Genomic DNA, 20,368 nt, shown 5'->3' on the forward strand with positions numbered 1-20,368 from the left:
ATAGAAACTGGGAGATGTGTCAAGACTATAAACCCCACATAACTTCCACATTAAAGTGTCAGCTCCTGAGCCTCTCCAAACGCTGTCACAATTTTAAACCAGAATGGTTCAAAAACATGTAACACTGTAATCCACTTAGTGTACAGGAACACAATTAAATATTTTCTTTACGCCTCAAAGTCAACCATCAGTCTGAGATAATGATAGCCACTGGAGATAACACAGGGCTTACATATAGCTATGCTTCTGCTCTTCTCATAAAATTGCTTGTTAATAATGGAAAAATCCATGAAAGCACGAAGAAAATAACTCAATTGTATTATTTTCCATTATCTGTTATTTCACAAACTACATGCTCACAATGAAAAACATCTTTTGGTATCTTAATGTTTTTGTTTTTTTTTGTTTTTGTTTTTTTTAACCAAATCAATCATGCCCTTTAGCACATTATACCCTCTGTATCTTGCCTGTCTGGCTGTAATTATAAAATAATTTCCATTTAATAAACACAGAAAAGTTTAATTTCAATATTAAGGATAAGCCATAATTTATCCAGCCCCCTACTGCTGGACATTAGACCTCTAGTTTCTTGATATTACAAGCAATTCCACAGTGAACACTCTTATATATGCATCTTGGTATACTTGATGTTAGTTATCAGATAAATTCTTAGCCATAGAATTTCTAGGTCAAAGGATATCTTAGACCAAGAGTACCAAATTGCCCTCCGATGTGGCTACACCAATTTCCACTCCTACCGAAAGTTAAGAGTATGCCTGGTTTTCCACACCTGTACTAGCAATGAATAGTACCAAGACTTTACATTTTGCCATCTTGATACGTTAAGACTGTCACTGATGTTCCTTTGTTTCCCACACCCCAACTATAATTTACCTAAAGTTAAAACTTTAAAAGTTTTCCCTCATCCAATGAGGACCTACACTTTCTCCTAGCACTTTGAACTTGTAACTTTTAAACATTTCTTTATAGAAAGCGTTTCAAGCATTTCAAGTTTCTAAAATCAGAATTTAGTTGTATATAGTTGTTCCTTCCCTGCTGGGTTATCTCCTGGACTGTGGATCACCATACAAGCTACCTTTAACAGCTCTCTTTCTCTTGATTTGGCACATGTGAGGTGAAATCAAGCAGGCTGTGTAAAGAACTGTCTGAAGAATCTAAAATGTATACTCAGATATACAAAAACTGATACCACTTTTCTGGCAAGTTAAAAAATACTTGTAATGCCTTTTGATCCAATTACTAAAAATCTCTAAGTAACGATCTTAAACATGAACAAAGCTAGGCACAAAAACGCATATTGCAACACTGCTTATAAATGCGGGAAACAATGTCCCAAGAGAGGAAAACGGAAGCAAAGTCTATTAACAGTCATTATTGATGACAAAGAATCAGCAGAAGAAAGGATTTTGTATTAAGTACTGAAGAGGAAAAGCCTCACTACTAGGACATTTGCCCCTCAACCCTCCACTGTTGTCTTTTTTTTTTTTTTCTTTTGAGACAGAGTCTCGCTCTGTCACCCAGGCTGGGGAGCAATGGCACCATCTCGGCTCACTGCAACCTCTGCCTCCCAAGTAGCTGGGATTACAGGTGCATGCCACCACACCCACCTAGTCTTGAACTTCTGACCTCAGGTGATTTACCTGCCTCCCAAAGTGCTGGGATTAGAGGCATGAGCCACCACACCCTGACTATTGTCTTAACTTTACAAATGTTTTTATTTTTTATAAGTACGTTGCTATTTCTTCCACTGGTTTGTAAGTTTCCTAAAATATAATAACCTGTTTTCTGATCTGCACAATGGGTATTTGTTAAGTGTCTATCACAGTGCCTGGCAGATTACAAACATTCAAAAAGCTTTAACTATACTTTTATATTCCAAAATACAGTGTTTTGAGAATAGGCTCTTGGCTGAACACCCGAGAGGTACTCCTACAAAGGAATGATTCTGAAGGTATGAACTTGGGGGAAGGTATCCCAGTTCTTTACTAACGGTTTTTGGCTTGGTTAATGAAACCTAGATTAAAAAAAAAAAAAGAAAAAAAGAAAAAAAAGAAAACCAGATTGCTGGAGAGGACTTTCTAGCAATAGGATCATCCTACCATACCTAAGCAAGCCCCCAAGCATAGAGTTGGAAAATTCTGTTGGGTGGAGTATACAGTATACATATCTAGCTATATACCCTAAGAAGAACCAGAAGTCTATTTGTTCTCAGACCAAGGAGAACATAGGTATGATGTAAAGCTAAACCAGAATCTGATACAAAACACACTCACCTTTTCCATGGTATGACGAAGGGTACAGGGGTCCTCAATGATGTGTCTTAAGAGAAGGGTGACCAGGGGAGTAAACCCATTGAAGCCTGAGCTCTGGGTCAAATTCAAGATCATGCGGGTACTCTTCAGTTCTGCAAACATCATGGCATATTTGTGGTCCCGGGTGAGCCTCAGACAGAGACGAAGGGTGGCATGCAAAGTATCTGGGTCCACAGGGACTCCCAGCATGCTCACGCAGGCCCGGATTAAAACAGTCACCATATCTTCTGTCAAGCCCTGGATCAGGATCTCCCCGATTTTTGTTTCCTCCAGGCTTGTCTCCTTTTCAGTGTTTGTACTCTCTAGGGCCAAAGGGGTATCTATAAAATGGGAAAATAACAGTTTTAGACAGTTTAACTTGATGTTTATTTCCTCCCACGCCTCCCTCCTAAGTAACTGGCCAAGCACTTGGGTCCTATTAAGAGAAGCATGCCAAATACCAATTTTAAGATCAGATGAAAAAGCATAAGGGAGGCCTACGTATCTTTAATCTGTTAATCAAGCTGATGAAAATAACTCACAATGAAATTGGCCAGACCTTAAGCCACAAAGGCACATTAGCTTTAGGTAAAACACTCTTGGTACATACCATTGCCTTTATTTTCTTTACGTTTGATATCCATTTCTTTGCTTTCTTCCAGCGTCTTCTCTAGTTCCTGTCCATTGCTGTTTTTTGAATTTTTATTCAGCCGAGGTACCCTGAGGAGAGTCAGCATCACAGGGCGTCGGTTCCCTGTTTCCTCATTAACCTAGGAATTCAAACAGACATTAAAAAAACCTCTACCAAAAACGAATTATAAAGGTGGGGGAGGGGAGGGACATCTCCCAGGTAAAATGCTACAACAGGAAGGAACTCTGGCAATTTATCCCACCTTTATCATTTACAGAGAAAAAACCTGAAAGTCCCCAGAAGGCAAGTGGCATACACAAGGCCTTATAATGAACTGTAAACCTTCCAACAGAGCAAATACCATCCCTAACCACTCCCTAGCCCTTGACTAAACACTTAAAATCATTTCTAAGAGGGATAGTATCAAATTGCTACAGACCCAAGGTCTAATCAATGACCTTAGGAAGACTCGATTTTCTGAAATCTATACTTAATTAGGTAATGGTAACTCTCCTCCTCCTAACACGTTAGGAATGCTGGTTCAGAAAGAAGAAAACCAAAACACATACCCCTCTTTTTGATAAAGTTTACGGTAGGGGTGTCCAATCTTTTGGCTTCCCTGGACCACACTGGAAGAAGAATTGTCTTGGGCCACACATAAACTACACTAACAATATTTGATAAGCTAAAAAGAACGACGACAAAAAAACCTCAATGTGTGGTGTTGGGCTGCATTCAAAGACATCCTGAGCCATGTGGCCTGTGGTCCACGGGTTAGACAAGCTTGGTGAGTGAGCATGTACCTGCACCATTGTAGTGAATTGGACAGTGTATCTTCTTCGGCCTGCAGTGAATCGCACGCTTGTCTCTCCAGATTTCCAGGCAGAATCAATAGTGCTATTGTTGCTTGCACTGTAACTACACCAACGCCCAGAGCGATCATCAAACCAGCGCCAGTTGTTGCTGTTGGATTGCAGGTACTAAACATAAAAGTACAAAGTTTCTTTGTATTTCTTTCAAGGTTGATTAGAAGAAATAGTAACTTCATCAGTGTTCACTGCTAAAACTCACCCAGGAAAAAGAAATATACTGGACAATATATTTTAAAAACCAAAAGAACATTTTTCATATGCATTTACTCTCACATTCCTTAGTCTCTCTGCTACACGCTTAAAAACATGTCTTCTAAAGTTCAGGTGTTGAAAACTTAATCCCTAATTTAACAGTGCTGGGAGGTGGGGCCTAATAAAAGATAATATTAGGTCATGGGGACTCCGCCCCTCATGAATGGATTAATGTCATTATCCACGGACTGGGTTAGTTATTGTGACTGGGTTGGTTATAAAAGCGAGTTTGGACACCTCTTGCTCTTCCACCTTCTGCAATAGAAGGATGCAGCACTAAGGCTGTCACCAGATGTGGTCCCTTAGATCAGCCTCTAGAACTATGAGCCAAATAAACTTGTACAGTTTATATTAAATATTTTTTTTGGAGACAGGGTCTGACTCTGTCACCTAGGCTGGAGTGCAGTGACGCGATGCCGGCTCGGTTCACTGCAACCTCTGCCTCCCAGGCTCAAGTGATCTCCCCACCTCAGCCACCTGAGTAGCTGGGACCATAGGCACGCACCACTATGCCTGGTTAATTTTTGTATTTTTTGGAGAGATGGGGTTTCACCATGTGTTGCCCAAGCTGGTCTTGAACTCCTGAACTCAAGTAATCTACCTGTCTCAGCCTCCCAAAGTGCTGGGATTACAGACGTGAGCCTACAGTGCCCAGCCTATGGTTTATAAATTAGTCCGTGGTATTACGTTATAGCAACAGCAAAACGGACTAAGATACTTTTCCTAGACAAAAAAACTATCTACAGTCCCTTATCTTGCCATTTTCTACTTTCCTTTTGTTTCTACTGATTTTCCCTAAAAGGGGAATGTTCACCTGAGATGTACTGAAACAAAAATCCTGTTTCCAAGAAGGTAGTGAGATGATGTGGCACAATAATCTTCATCTAAGGAGTGTTTGCTTTTTGGAAGGATTGCTGTATACTCAGTCCCTTACATAACAGAAAAGCCGCTCCTCCTCTGGAGATAGCACACTCCTTCAAAATTTACTTCCAGAGTAAATTATTCAGAAGAGAAACCTAGCTATGAAAATCCCTTAAGAGATTTATACATTGGTCAGAGACTTCTATATTCTTCACTACTCTCTCATATTCTCTTCTGGTCTACTCTTGCCTCAGGAAGCTAAACCGTCCTGCAGTCATACATACTACATTACACACCTTAGTCATCTGGGCTCTCCTTTTTGAGGAGATGGCTGTCTTTTCATAGAAATCAATCAGGAGCAACACTGGTGTGATCCACCTAAAAAAGAAAAATGATCTGTTTTGGGAAAGCAAGAAACCTGCACGAATTGGGAAAATGTATCTTAATTTCATCAGATGCTTCCTTTATAATTTTAAAACTACATAAGTACCACAAATTTGCCCCATACATGCCCCAGAAGAGTGCCTGACTCAGGCCCATGTCCCAGGGAAATAGAAACGAAACTAGGGTAGATATAGGGTTACTCACTTTGGGGTCTGGACTTCCTTCTGCTCCTTGGCTGCCTGGAGGCAGGGCTGAACCACTTCCAAGAGTTTGATTAGGACATTAAGGATGCCACTTGATTCAACCACCCAAGCACAAGGTAGCTTCAACTCCTGATAGATCAAAGGGAAAAAAAAACAACAACCAGTCTTATCCCAATTGCTTAAATGAACAGGAAAAAACACTAAAAGAAAATACAAGACTTATCCCAATTGCTTAAATGAACAGGAAAAAACACTAAAAGAAAATACAAGACTGTTACTTGCGATTTGTTTTAGATGGGGATCCATGAATGATTCTCTCTTTAGTACTCTGAAACCTTTCCCACAAGTATCTATTTACAAAGTGCTACAGTAAGAGTTATCACTTCCATGATAAAGGAAACCCCCAAGACAGCTGATACACAGTTTGACTCTTATATTGGATTTATCCCCTGAGTTTGCTGTATGTAAAGGCTTCAGTTCATTAAGTTCAGGTTTTAAAGATAATGAGCCACAAATGAAGTCATTTGTCCAAGGTCAATTGCCTCCTAGTTCCTACGTTGGTTGGATCAGGTCTTGCCCAAACCACTCTCTTGCCTCAAATAATCTGCTGACTAAATAGGCAAGGAAAAGAGAGAGGAATCTGATTTCATCTAATGTCTATTACCTCAATATTGACCACATCCAATTTGCATACCCTACTCTACTATGTGGCTGCCAGTTAGGTTTCCTCAGAAGAGCAAAAAATATTCTATGACCAAGCTCTGTTAGTAATTTAAATACTTTTCTTTTAAACTACCACCTCACAATTCTGACTCAATTCAATTAATGCTTGTTCTCAGAAGCCCTTCTCACATGAATCCAAAGTGATGCATATGACTTTCCTAAACCCAGATAAAACTGTTATCATTCTAACACAGAATGCTGTATTTTATACGTAATTATATGCATTTTAGCCTATCAGAAACTGGGCTCATGAAATGCAGGACTCATGCCTTATTCTTCGCTTTTTCGTCTTCAATGCCTCATATATGTTAAGTGTTTGATAATTCTTTCATGAATGAATTACAAGGCCCCAAAGATCTAAATCTTACCTCAAAAAGTAGCGTTAAAAGCAAGATTCTAGTAGCCAAATTGGAGGCCTGGGGCAGTGTGGCCATCTGACTTATCCACTCTGACACGGTTTTTGTGTCACTTGTTGTCAGGGGAAGAGCAGCTTTGATCAATACATCAGCAGCTTCCCACACCTAGAAAAGCAAAAAAAGGGTTAAGTCACGGAACCGCAGAACAAGATGAGGTTTCTGAAAATATTCTCAACCTTTTAAAATACTCCCTCTGCCTCCAACACATTCACTAAAGAAAGGTAGGTAAATCTAACATATTTACCATAGGGATTTAGAATCTATATCAAAAGATGTATGCTACTAAAGGATCACCACTAAACAATTACTTTATTAGGCTAGACTATAAGCAGCCTAAAATCTAAGTTAAAGGAAATGAGTATTTTAAAACTTCCTGGTGCATACAGTCAACCCCAAAAAGGTTCTATCAACTTATACTTCCATCAGCAATCTTTCATCTCTCTCTCTCAGAATTATTGTTAAAAAATAGACACTAAAACTTTCTGTGAAAAAATGTTTTATCCAGTTTTCCTTTACTTGTGTTCTTGTGCATTAAAGTTCTATTTTACAAAGCCCAGAAAAAAGTTTTCCCTTTTTTAATTTCTTTCCCTGCTTCTAGAATGAAACATTACATAAAACAAGATTCCAGTAACTTAAAGACAATCGAAATGTTAACTGGCTATCTGGGTGTGGGGATTTAAGGTAATTTCTTTCTTATCCCACTTCTATAATTAGCATAATTTCATAATGAGAGAAAAGAAAAAGAGGACAAATATCAGGTCACAAGTATTCATCAGGATGGGGACTCAGTTGTTCAAGCGGCTGTTACATAGGAAAAAACATTTATTCAGTATTAGTCCAGGGGACGAACCTGACTCAAGGGTGAGGCACATTTTAGACATTTTAAGAGAAAAGTAGAAAAGGAGAGCTTTGTTTTTCCCTTCTAAAGACATTTTTGTGTGTGCGATGTAGTTAACACACTGTTTCAGGATTACCAGATCGAAAGAATCCAAATAGAGAATATACCCATATCAGGTAGAATGAAAATATGCTGATTTTTCAGAAATCAGGTTTTGACACAGGCAGGCAAACCACTTCACATACTCCCCTCTTCTGACCCCTTGAGAGCTCACCTGATTGACTACTTGCTTCAGAATCATGTCACGATAATCTGCTCCATTACGTTTGATTGCTGTCATGATCAGGTCACACACACGGTATACTGTGTCTGGCAGCTCATCAAGAAGGTGGAAGCAGCCTGGCAACATAGTATCTGTGAAAGTGTGGAGCTCATCTTGTTCCAACGGGTCAGCATCCTGGAACTTCTCTAGACATTTAGCCTCTTCCTCCTCCTGCTTTTCCCGAGCTTTCCGTTCCTCTTCCTCCTTCCGGCAAGCAACTTCCTGGAAGCAGGGAAGGAAGTGTGAATAATACACAGGAGAGGTGAAGGAGGAAAGATAAGAGAGACTCTGAGAATGTTTTTGCTCTACCATATGATTACCCTCAACCTTCTCCTCAAGCAGTTGATACTTTCATCCAGGATGTGGCAGCCACAAAGTTTAAGGCAAGACAGGGAAGGTAGAAGGGAGGGACGCTTCAAACAACTTTCACTGTCAAGTCACTTGTAGCATTCTATACTACCTCCCGCAAAATCATTTCTAGACACTGTTCTATATTCTGTGCCAGCAGGGAAAATTAAAGTAACTGTCACCTAGAAATATACAGCCAAGTTCGGCCTAATGGCACTACTGAGTACACTTTGGGTCTCTTATTTGACAATAAAGATTAATGCTTCATATGCCTCCCTTAAAGCTTCAGGTCAATACAAGGTAGCTCAATAATGGATGGCAAAGCTGGGATGAATTAGTACTCTTCTCATGTCTTCCTTTAGATTTGAATTCTATCAATTAGTTTGCAATACTAGCAGAATTTCACAGAATACTAAGATTCATGTGCCAAGCCCTTTAGGATGCAGTGTTCTATAGTTACCTCAGGTGACTCTGCCCTTTGATCCATTGGAATATCCTGTCCCAGAGACATAGCAATTGCTCTCATCATCTGGTCCTCTTCAGACATGCTGAGATCCTAGAGTGTTAAGAGAATATCCAGTAAGGATACACACTCAAAACAAAGAAACCCAACAAGACCACTGCAACTCACAGGGAATCAGACATCTTGTGCTCAAGCTAAAGAGAGAGGAAGGGCCTCAAAATGCTGCTCTTGTATAAGTCAAACCCTATCAGGCTTATGTGGTTACTACGAACAAGAACAGATGAGGAAAATCACACGTAAAACTAAGTATAGGAAGGAGGCTTACAGTGTGATCATCTATTCTACATCTTAGAAAAGTGTGCCTCTTCTATTGTTTTGTGACTGGGGGTTCTTCTGCAAACAAAGTATAGTAATTTGTATTGCTGGGGGATAGAAAACTTCTGTTATTATGAAAAGAAAATACTGGCATGGACATGTCTGAAAATGAGAAGCAGTTTATAGAAAGGAAGACCAATGACAGAATAATAAGGGGAAAAAGGACTTCAGCAGTCAAACCAATATCCTGGAAAATCACTGCTCCTGAGCCAACTTACCCGAACAACTCCTCCCATGATTGGAGGAGGGTGGGTTAAAAGGTACTCTGTGGCCTGCTCCATGGTGCTGGTGTTCAACAGTGCCTCCATTGCATGTTCCCTTGTGAAGCCCATGTCCATGAGCTACATAAAGAATGCAAGGGCTCAGAATCACATAACGGAAATCCAAATACATTTTTAAAAGGAAGGAACCTTTTCAAGATGGAAATAACTTTTTCTAACTTCATCTGGGCTGAGAGCATTTATGAGCTAGGGCAATTAGGTAAAATGAACAATCCTTTCTGTTTGGTGCTTCTATAGCATTCTAAGCTACACATTGGGTAAGGAGCCAAGAAGATTCTCGATTTCATCCTCTAAGAAAGTTAGGGGGGGATGCATGGTTATTATGATTAACAGGGTTATTATAATTAAAAGATTGAGACTCATACAAAGAAGTATAAATTGGTCCCAACTTTCTGGAAAACAAACTGGTAACAGAGCAATTGCCTGAAAAACTGACCTAGTTAATCTACTACCAGGCAATAATCATGAGATGTATGGAAGGATTGGTACGTAAGGAAACTATACAACACAGTGTTAAAACATCAAACTGTAAGAAAATTAGCATCCAACAATAAAAGAATGACCAATAAGTAAAAAAAAGTTCTTGATAACAGCAATAAGTATATGTATTATTTGATGTTAACGACGTAAAAATTAGGCACAAGACTGACTGAAAAAGGAGACAATGACTATCTTGTGTGATAAAATTACGAATGCCTTTTAAAAGTCTTGTATTTTCCAAATTTGGTAATGAGAGTATTTATTACTTTAATGATAAAAAACGGGACAGGTGTATATAGTAGACAGATTTGAACAGGACTCCAGACATAAAAGCTAACACACATACATACAAACTCCAGGAAGAAAATCTTAAAATGCTCTTTGAGATGGAAGTGGCAGGACTTTACATGCCTTTCCCCTCTCCTCTTTCTGGCCTCCCAATTTTTAAAATGCCCCTTATACATTTTATTTGCAAGTGAAAACAAAAGTTTTGTAGGTGACTAAGGTTTCAGAAAGCTCTTGTTGGAGAATAAATCTGGTTCACAATATCCATTCTCTTTACAGGTTAACCAGAAAGTAACTGAGGACAGTTTGCCTCCACTGAGGCAGCAGGAGGCTACTGAGAATACTCATCAACATGCTTGAAAGGAGTATTACCTGTGCAGAGCATCAGGACTATACTCCAGTTTTCCTCAGGAGAAAAAAAATAAATACTAAGAGAAGGAGGAAATTTAAACTGTCTCCTGGTTAATGTGACCAGGGACTCAGTGGTATGTGAGCTTAGAAAATCCATAAGCATCACACTCCATTGGGTGCAAAGTCTGGACCCTGGAGTGTGAGGCCAGTACCCTACCTGTTGCAGTTGTTGCTGGTTGACTTGAGGTTCCCGGCGGGAGCCACCTTCCTCTTGCCCTGTATCCTCTTCTCCTCGAGACCCCTCCTTCTCCTTGCTTAGTCTCTCTCGAATCACAGGTTCTCCTCGGAGGATGTGGCATAGAATGGCCAGCATGGATTCAGCCATTCGTCCACCATATACCTTCAGGGGTTTCCGGTTCCATAAGTTTTTGATGCAAGTAAAGGCTGCCTGTAAGTAATTTGGAAAGTGTGCGAAAATCATTTTGCCTCAATTCAAAGCTCAGAAGGATTAAGTTAAAGACCTATGGAACAGTCCTTCCACAACTAGTACCAACAACAAAATAATTGGCCAACATGAGGAGGTCTAAGGAGGCACAGAGAAGAGGCATTTTACTCAACCTTAAGCAGTGATATAGTTTGGAATATTTGCTCTGCCCAAATCTCATGCTGAATTGTAATCCCCAATGCTGGAGGTGTTTGGGTCATGGGGGTGGATCCCTCATTGTTTAGTGTTGTCTTCATGATAGTGAGTTAGTGTGTACCACCCCCTCCACCTCCTGGCTCCTGCCATGTGACATGCAAGCTCCCACTTAACCGTCCGCCATGACTGTGAACTTCCTGAGGCCTCCCTAGAAGCCCAGCAGATGCTAGCACCATGCTTCCAAAGGCTGCAGAACTGTGGGCCACTTAAATATCTTTTCTTTATAAATTACCCAGTCTCAGGTATTTCTTTATAGCAATGCAAGAACGGCCTAATGCAAGTACCAATCTGAAATTTACAGCTCAAATGTTTATCACGGAAAATTCTCAAATGGTCTATATTCCCTTACGTAAGGCAGCCCTATCTGGGAGTTGGATCCAGTGGTTCTTAAATAAGCATGTTATTTCATTAAACAGGACAAAATAGAGTGGGAACTACTTAGCATGAGAAATTCCTTTTGATTTTAGAATACTGAATACTCACTTTCTGAGTTACCACAAGGAAGCGCAGTGCACTGAACTGGGGAAAGTTCTGGACACCTCCAGGCAATTTGGCAGGCAGCGAATGTGGAGATTCAAGCACCGTGGTGGGATTCACCATCTTCTCCACCAGCATAAGCCAGGCATCTAGGAATTCTCCTGTGCCATCAGGCAAGTCTGAGTGTTCCAATCCCTCAGAAACAGGAACTTTACCTCCCATGGACAGAGCCCAGTTGAAAGTTCTAAATTCAAATAAGGAAAAGTAGACAGAATATTAGTATTTTACCCTGGCAAGGGGGGTTTACATCTAAAAGGTCCTCAATCTCTATATTGGCCCTACACGTCCCTCTTCTTAGAACTATTACGTCTAATCTGTCCAACAGTTTTCAGCTATACTATTTTTTTCTTTTGTTCTGCCTCTCCTCCGTTACTTTTTAGAGTCTTAAAAACCTAAACCAGCTGGGCGCGGTGGCTCACGCCTGTAATCCCAGCACTTTGGGAGGCTGAGGCAGGTGGATCACGAGGTCAGGAGATCGAGACTATCCTGGCTAACACAGTGAAACCCCGTCTCTACTAAATATACAAAAATTAGCTGGACGTGGTGGCGGGCGCCTGTAGTCCCAGCTACTCGGGAGGCTGAGACAGGAGAATGGCATGAACCCGGGAGGCGGACCTTGCAGTGAGTTGAGTTTGCGCCACTGCACTCCAGCCTGGGCGACAGAGCCAGACTCCATCTCAAAAAAAAAAAAAAAAAAAAAAAAAAAAAAAAAAAACACAAAAAAACCTAAACCAGTGAAACTCATCTTGAAATCATCTGACCAAGAATAGCAGAAAAATTATATTCAGAGAAACAACAGAAAAAGACAAACCTATTTTAAAAACCCATACTTGGAACTGGAAGCCACATGAGAAAAAGCAGAGACCCTTACAAACACAACTCTAGGGGAGGCTAAATCCTACCCTCCAAGGTAAACGGAGACAAACATGGCTACTTCCCAGAACACTGAAGGATACAACCAATAGCTATTTCTATATATCCCACTGTTACAAGATAGGGTACTTAAAAGCAGTGGGCTGGGAAGGCACACAGCAAAGATCAAACTCCAAGAAATGCTCCTCTGTGAAGCAACTTGATCCTTACTCAAAAAGAGCATTGTGGCCTCCGGAGCAGAGAAATTTTTGCAGCATGAGGTGGTAGGGATACTTCCTCTCATCAAACAGCATTGGGGATGTGAAACCAACTGAACAGATGAAGAATGTCAGCCTGAAAGTGGAAAAAAAGGCAAAACTTTAACCTTCTGTAAAGCAGAGACAGAAGCAATAGGAAATTCATGTAAAAGGCAAGAGTAAAATTTACACACTGAAGTGACACCTCCCACCTACTAAAGAATACAGGATGAGTATCCCTATCAGAAAATTCAAAATGTTCCAAAATCTGAAACTTTTGATTGCTGACGTGACGCTCAAAGTACATGTTCATGGGAGCATTTCAGATTAGAGATGCTCAACTGATAAGTATTCCGCAAATATTCCAAAACCCAAAAAATTCCAAAATTCAAAACACTTTCGGGCCCCAAGCATTTTGGATAAGGGATACTACCTATATAAGACCACTGAAATGCAGTTTGACTGTAAATACTTAAAATATTACCCATGTTCTGTACTAGGTACAACCAAAACAAGTAACTTACACTTCATTTTCTAGAGTAAACAAGGGACCTCCAAATTCTCAAATTCAGTGGCTCACTCTCCATTTTAAGTAGTATAGGAACAACTTACATATTTTTTATTGTAACTTTCTAGTCCCTGAATCTCAAGCTGAACTTCACCTGAATCGGGGAGTAGGTGTATATGGTGGGGGCTGCCAAGATAACCCCTTAGTCAAGAGCTTAGTGAGAGCTGAGGCTGTTGATCGCGCGGCAGGTGTCGGTGCTGTAGTGGTGCTGGCAGCATGATGGCTCCTTCTCTGGCGGACAGGAGATCCCACACAAAGTTTAACAAGAAGTCCAAATAGCTCAGCAAGTGCTCGGCCTAATCTGGAGGAAGCTGAAACCCAGAAATCAGAATAAGACTGTACAGTATTCTCAGAATGGTTTAATTACAACAGACATATTACCATTAACATATTTTTATGACTCACCACTTCCTCCTACAACCCCTAGTTAACACTTGGATTTGTTCTACATTCAATAATCCAAAAAGGAAGTCCCACAAGGAACAAATGCCACTTTTGACGGTAGGAGACAGATATGTGGCACTCAATAGATACCAAATGTAAAAGACAAATAAGCACTCATACTGCTAGAGGAACATAAATTGAAACCATATTTAAGTTAAATGATATCTAGTGGATGATAAAGTCACTTAAAATGCCTACAGAAAACTTTTAAAATGCCAAAAATGATTAGCCACTTAGATAAGAAAAGATCACTGACAATATACATAGTCTGATCACAACAAAAAATATGTAGTCCCAAAGGAAAAAAAAACTAGGAAAAGCAGGAAAATTTTTACAAGTAGCTTCTTAAGTAATTGGGCAGATTATGGACATCTCAAATTTTCCATTTCATAGGATGCTTTTCAATATATAATTCAACAAGGAAAAGGCAGCATACAAATATAAACATATGTAAAAGAAAACACAAAAAACTGAGTGCTTTCCAGCTTCTCTTTAAATATTTCATTTTTTTAATATTTCTACAATGAAATATACTTTTAAAATCATAAATGAAAATGTTGCCATAGCATTTTAAAAATAAACGTTATTTCACGTTTTTTCATGAAACGTTATTTCATGATCCAGAGACAAGAAGGGCTAGGTCTGAATCAAAGTACAGCTGACGCTTGATCAACACAGGTTTTCAACTATAGATGCCTAACTTATGTGTGAATTTTTTTTCAATAAATATACTGAAAATTTTGGAGATTGGTGACAATTTGAAAAAACTCCCAGATGAAACATGTAGCCTCAAAATATTGAAAAATTAACAAAAAGTTAGGTATGTCATAAACGCATAAAATATATGTAGATACTAGTCTATTTTATCATTTACTACCATAAAATATACACAAATTATAAAAATTTAATATTTATCACACTTATGCACATACACTTATACACGGTGCCATTTGCAGTAAATAAGCAGTATTGAGTAACTGGATAAAATTTAGTACATATTATACTCTGTAATAATTTTGTAGCCACGACCTGCTGATACTGTGGTGAGCTCAAGTGTTGCCACAATCTGCTTAAAACACTGTGTGAGGCTAAGCACTTCTACATGAACAGTTCATCTCTCCAGTAAATTGTGTAGTGATCTCTCATGGTTCTCGCATTGTTTTTCATGTTTACCGCAATACTGAAAACCTGGAATAAACCTGGGTCACTCTATGACCCCATATGAAGTGTCACTAGTGACGTTGGAAGTGCTCCCAAGAAGCAGGGAAAAGTCATGACACTTCAAGAAAAAGTTGAATTATTTGATATGGATTGCAGATTGCCCACCACTTCAGGAAAAATGAATTCAGTGTAAAGACCATTGTAAAACAAACAAAAGGAAATTAGTGAAGCTGTTGCTGCAGCTACACCAGCAGGCTTGAAAACCTTGCACTTTTGTGAAATCTTTTTATTTCATATTGAAAATGCACGTTTATGTGGGTACAGGATTGCCCTAATAAAGACAAATCTATAGATTCTAATGCAATTCAAGAAAATAATGAACTCACTATATGAAAACTTAAAGCAAAAGGAAAGTGAAGGATCTAAAGCTGGAGAATGTAAAGCCAGTGAAGGATAATTTGATAATTTTAGAAAGAGATTTGGCTTAAAGAATGTCAAGATAATAGGAGAAGCAGCTTCTGACAACCAACCAACAGGCAACAGATAAGTTCCCAGACACCACTAAGAACATCATTGAGAAAGGGTATCTGCCTGAAAGGGTTTTTCATACAGACAAAAGTGCCCTACTTTGAAGGAAAAAAAAAAAAAAAAGGCCACAAAGGACGTTTATTAGTAAGGAATAGAAGTGAGCAGAAGGATTTAAGGCAGGAAGGGACAGACTCACTCCTCTATTTTGTGCAAATGCTACTGGGTTTATAATCAGGACTGCCCTTACCTATATAGCTCCTAACTTCCGAGCCTTGAAGGAGAAAGATAAACTACCAGCTGCTGGTCTTTTGGTTGTACAAGAAGGCCTGGGCAACAAGACCCCTTTTCTGGATTGGTTCCATTGATGTTTTGTCTCTGAAGTCAGAAGTACCTTGCTAGTAAGGGAGTGCCTTTTAAAGTTCTTTTGACATTAGACAATGCCTCTGGTGACCCAGAGCCCCATGAATTCAACACAAAAGGCACTGAAGTGGTCTACTTGCCCCCCAAAACCACATCTCTAATTCAGCCTCTAGATCAGAGAGTCATAAGGGGCTTTAAGGCTATTACACACAGTACTCTAAGGAAAGGATTGTTAATGCTGTGGAAGAGAACCCCGACAGAGGGAACATCACGAAAGTCTGGAAGGATTACACCACTGAAGATGCCATCATTGTCACAGAAAAAGCCATCAAGCCTGAAATAAATTCCTGTTGGAGAAAACTGTCCTGATATTGTGCAGAACTTAACAGGATTTATGACAGCGCCAATCAAGGAAATCACGAGTTTGTGGATATGGCAAAAAAAAGGACATGGGTGAAGAATTTCAGGATATGAATCTCAGTAAAATTCAAGAGCTAATAAACACCACACCAGAGCAAGTAACAGAAGACGTCTTGATAGAGATGAGTGCTTCTGAACCGATACCAGATGATGAGGAAGAAGATGTAGAAGCAGTGCCAGGAACCAAAGTGACATAAGACAATCTGGCAGAGGGTTCTGATTACTAAAGAATACTTTTGACTTCTTTTATGATGTGGACCTTACTATGATATGGGCACCGAAACTAAAGCAAACGGTGGAAGAAAAATTGGTATTGTACAGACACATTTTTAGAGAAATGAAAAAGCAAAAGCAACCAAGTCAGAAAGAAAGTACTGTGTATTTCCACAAAGTTACACCAAGCATACCTGCCTTTCCTTCTACCTCCTTGACCTGTTCTGCCTCTGCTATCTCAGAGACAGCAAGACCAACATCCTCCCCCTTCCTTCCTCCTCCTCAGCTACTCAATGTGAAGACCACCCAGATGAAGACCTCTATGATGATTCTCTTAATGAACAGTAAATATATTTTTCTCTTAAGATTTTAACATTTTCCTTTATCTAGCTTACTTTAAGAATACAGGATATAATACATATACAAAATGTGTGTCCATCGACTGTTTATGTTACTGGTAAGGCTTCTGGTCAATAGATAGCTATTAGTAGTTAAGTTTTTGGGGAGTCAAACGTTATACATGGATTTCTGACTGTGTGGAGGAGTTGCCTCAACCCCCATGTTGTTCAAGGGTTAAATCTATGTCTTTTCAGGATATACATGCACATATAAACTCAGTGTGTAAAAATAGGCTCTACTTGAGCCTAGGTTACATATCCTGCTAAAATTTAGTAATAAGCTCAAATGTATACAGTATAGGAACAAGGAAAACAGTCCTTTCTTCTTCCTATTACATCCAAATTAAGATTTCTTTATCCTAATTAGGGAATAGGCTACAGATATGGGTATACCCAGACTTTGAAAACCTAATGAATCCAATCATTGGGTTTACACTTTCTCACCACTGCTTTCAGGTGAACAGATAGCAAAGTGCTTAAAGGTAGTCCAAAGACAAGAGGATGGCAAAAGGCCAGTAACCAAAGAGAAACAGTATATGGACTGGGTCCACACAGAAACCTCTGAATGCTCCAAGATCAAAGAAATATGACAAAGCAAGGAGAGAGAAATATGAACATCTTCTTGCTTGGTCAATTTTCCTTTGAAGGTAATGTTGGTAGACTTTCAAATTAAAATAAATGGAGAATTAAACTAATTAAAAGTAAAATGTAAAATGCAATGGGAATTTGAGGTAACAAATGGAAACACCAAAGGCCATTTTCTGTTTGCTTTTACGAAGGGCCCCAGATTCCTCTAAGTTAGGTCTCCATTTTCCTCTATATTAAGGTGCCAGAAAGTGACGACAATTTACGAACACACAAATAGGTTCCCAAACATTGGTATTACATTAAAGGGGAAAAAAAGGGCAAACAGACCAGTGCAAATCATTAATGCAGTTTTGTATGCTGCCAATACAGTCTCAATAAAGCTGCCAAAGTGACTTTAATATAAAACACCTATCAGACTATGTCTCTTGCCAGTTATGTTCAAGGAACACAAAAAGAGAAGACTAGGTGGAAGAGCCAGATAGTTATCAGAGAATCAAGATAGCTTAATAACACAAGCACCAAAGGAAGAATATTTCTAGATGGAGATGGTGGGTCAACTACCATGCTGCAGACAAGTGAGAAGGGACTTAGGACCATGCTGCAGACAAGTGAGAAGGGACTTAGGACAAGGACGTTGTAGATGCCTTGCTGAGACATCTCAGTGAAATGGAAGGAGCAGCAACAATATGCAATAGTTGAAGAGTAAGTAGGAGGAAGAAATTAAAGAAGGGAGGGTAGTAGATATGGCTCTCAGGAAGGGATTCTGTCATGTCTGTATCCGTAGCAGCTAGTACAAAGCCTGTCACATAGCAGCCACTCAACAAAGAACACTTAAAAGTGAGTCACAGAAGTTTTAAACTTCCTTAGGTGAAACAACATAGCCTTTCCAACTCAATCTGTTTCAAGACTAAGGGACTGAAAGCCAGAAAAGGTAGGAGAAAGGAGAATGACTCACCTGATAACAAAGGCTTGATTTGCTTAATTCTGGCAGCCATTGCTGGTGTGATTTTAGATTTGCCCTTAGAGTCTGAAGCAGTAGGTTCATCTGTCTCCATGGGAGCCAACGTGTCACCATCTAGCCCAATGCCTTCTAATAAGCCCTGGGTAGAAGCATCCATACTTCCAGCTGCTCCATCCTGTTCCCCATCTACAGATGTATAAGAGGGGAGCAATAGGACAATGTAGAGCCAACATTTACCTGGTTCCTTGAGAAGTACTGACAAGATTACCTATGGTTTTTGTTACTCTTTCAATTCCCATGGCTTCCTAAATTTGAAAAACAAAAACACAACCCAAATATTTTACTGATATGCTCCTCTGGAGTTCTAAGTACCTAATGCTGACATCTTCAAATGACAGCATATGAATAGTATTAACCCAGGGCTACCTTGGAAGACTGTTGTAGGCACAGCCCAACCCAGGGGGTACCATTCACATGGACTACAGTGTGCACAGTACCCAATGCTGTCAATGTGGATGCCCTACTAGAATGTTACAGCTTGTTAAGTTCAAACTAGACATCACAGATTACCACTGGACAATTTTATTTCCTAGCATTTAAGAATTATGTATATGAATGTGACATGTGTCTTTTTCTTTGGTATATGCGTGCTCTTAGATCTAAGAATGAGCTTTATGCAAACTTATAAAACAAGTCACCAAGTTTTTCTCTTAACATTCCAGAAAAACTGTGGAGAAGCTGAGTCGTTTTTGTTAAATGTGTTAAATTGCTAGAAAAAATATATCTGTTAGAGAGGCAATTCTTTGACAGTGAATCTAATTTCATTCTCAGTTCTTAGTCAATTTATTCTTTCCCTGAGTTAAATTTAGTATGTTTTGACTAAATTTGAAATTCTCATTTTGTCAGGTTTCTTTACAGTTTATTAATGTTATCCCATCCCTCACAATAACCAGCTGTCATATGTAAGTCCTTGTTTGTTGGTTCTAAGCCTATGTCAGCTTTATTAGTTCCTTAGAAATTTCCCTTTCTAGTAATTTCTGTACAAGTTTTAAGCCTATCTGATACTTTTTTTTTTTTGGAGACAGGGTCTCGCTCTGTCATCTAGGCTTGAGTGCAGGGGTATACTCATGGCTCACCATAGCCTCAACTTCCTGGGCTCAAGCGATCCTCCCACCTCAGCCTCCCTAGTAGCTGGGACTACAGGCATGTACCACCATGGCCGGCTAATTTTTGTATTTTTTTTGTAGAGATAGAGTTTCGTCATGTTGCCCAAGCGGGTCTCGAACTCCTGGGCTCAAAACGATTCACCTGCCTCAGCCTCCCAAAGTGTTGGGATTAGAGACGTGAGCCACTGTGCCTGGCCTGATGCATTTTTATACACAGAATTATCTTCATTGCTTTCTTAATAGTTTATCCTTTTTTATTTCCTCATTGATACTGAACACCGGAGAAAAAACATTCTGGAAAAGTTGCTTGTATTCATTTTAGGTTTGTAGCATTAGAGTCAGAAAATTGTGTATGATTTCTACTTACCGAAATTTGGAATTTTTTTTTTTTTTTTTTTTTTTTTTTTTTTCCTGAGGCGGTGTTTCGCTCTTGTTGCCCAGGCTGGAGTGCAATGGCGCGATTTTGGCTCACTGCAACCTCCACCTCCCAGGTTCAAGCGATTCTCCTGCCTCAGCCTCCCGAGTAGCTGGGATTATAGGTATGTGCCACCACGCCCGGCTAATTTTTTGTGTTTTCAGTAGAGACGGGGTTTCTCCATGTTCATCAGGCTGGTCTGAACTCCTGACCTCAGGTGATCCACCCGCCTCGGCCTCCCAAAGTGCTAGGATTACAGGCGTGAGCCACCGAGCCCGGCCAAAATTTGGAATTTTTATCATGAGATAATATAAAAGCAATCTTCTTTATAAAACAGCACTGTCGATAGAAATATAACATGAAACACATATATAATTTAAATTTTCTAGTAGCCACATTAAAA

The 20,368-nt window shown here is 39.6% G+C and overlaps 1 protein-coding gene across 15 annotated transcripts in view; it reads right to left on the bottom strand.

Moving 5' to 3' along the window:
* HUWE1 (HECT, UBA and WWE domain containing E3 ubiquitin protein ligase 1) overlaps nucleotides 1-20,368 on the bottom strand; it is a 150,586-nt gene that overhangs the window by 45,754 nt on the left and 84,464 nt on the right. For all 15 annotated transcript variants that reach the window (XR_010154904.1, XR_010154903.1, XM_016942964.3 and 12 more), the window contains 14 exons: nucleotides 18,379-18,570; nucleotides 13,406-13,622; nucleotides 12,718-12,840; nucleotides 11,581-11,818; nucleotides 10,615-10,845; nucleotides 9,219-9,341; nucleotides 8,623-8,718; nucleotides 7,767-8,036; nucleotides 6,607-6,759; nucleotides 5,517-5,644; nucleotides 5,225-5,306; nucleotides 3,747-3,923; nucleotides 2,923-3,082; nucleotides 2,295-2,653 (listed from right to left, as the gene is read on the bottom strand). Coding sequence is in view for 13 of the 15 variants with exons in the window: in XM_016942964.3 (XP_016798453.1) it covers nucleotides 2,295-2,653; nucleotides 2,923-3,082; nucleotides 3,747-3,923; nucleotides 5,225-5,306; nucleotides 5,517-5,644; nucleotides 6,607-6,759; nucleotides 7,767-8,036; nucleotides 8,623-8,718; nucleotides 9,219-9,341; nucleotides 10,615-10,845; nucleotides 11,581-11,818; nucleotides 12,718-12,840; nucleotides 13,406-13,622; nucleotides 18,379-18,570 (2,549 nt within the window). In the remaining 2 variants the exon portion in view is untranslated. The remainder of the gene's footprint in view (nucleotides 1-2,294; nucleotides 2,654-2,922; nucleotides 3,083-3,746; nucleotides 3,924-5,224; nucleotides 5,307-5,516; nucleotides 5,645-6,606; nucleotides 6,760-7,766; nucleotides 8,037-8,622; nucleotides 8,719-9,218; nucleotides 9,342-10,614; nucleotides 10,846-11,580; nucleotides 11,819-12,717; nucleotides 12,841-13,405; nucleotides 13,623-18,378; nucleotides 18,571-20,368) is intronic.

Source organism: Pan troglodytes, chromosome X (assembly GCF_028858775.2).
Source record: "Pan troglodytes isolate AG18354 chromosome X, NHGRI_mPanTro3-v2.0_pri, whole genome shotgun sequence".
In the NCBI taxonomy this organism is placed as follows: Eukaryota; Metazoa; Chordata; class Mammalia; order Primates; family Hominidae; genus Pan; species Pan troglodytes.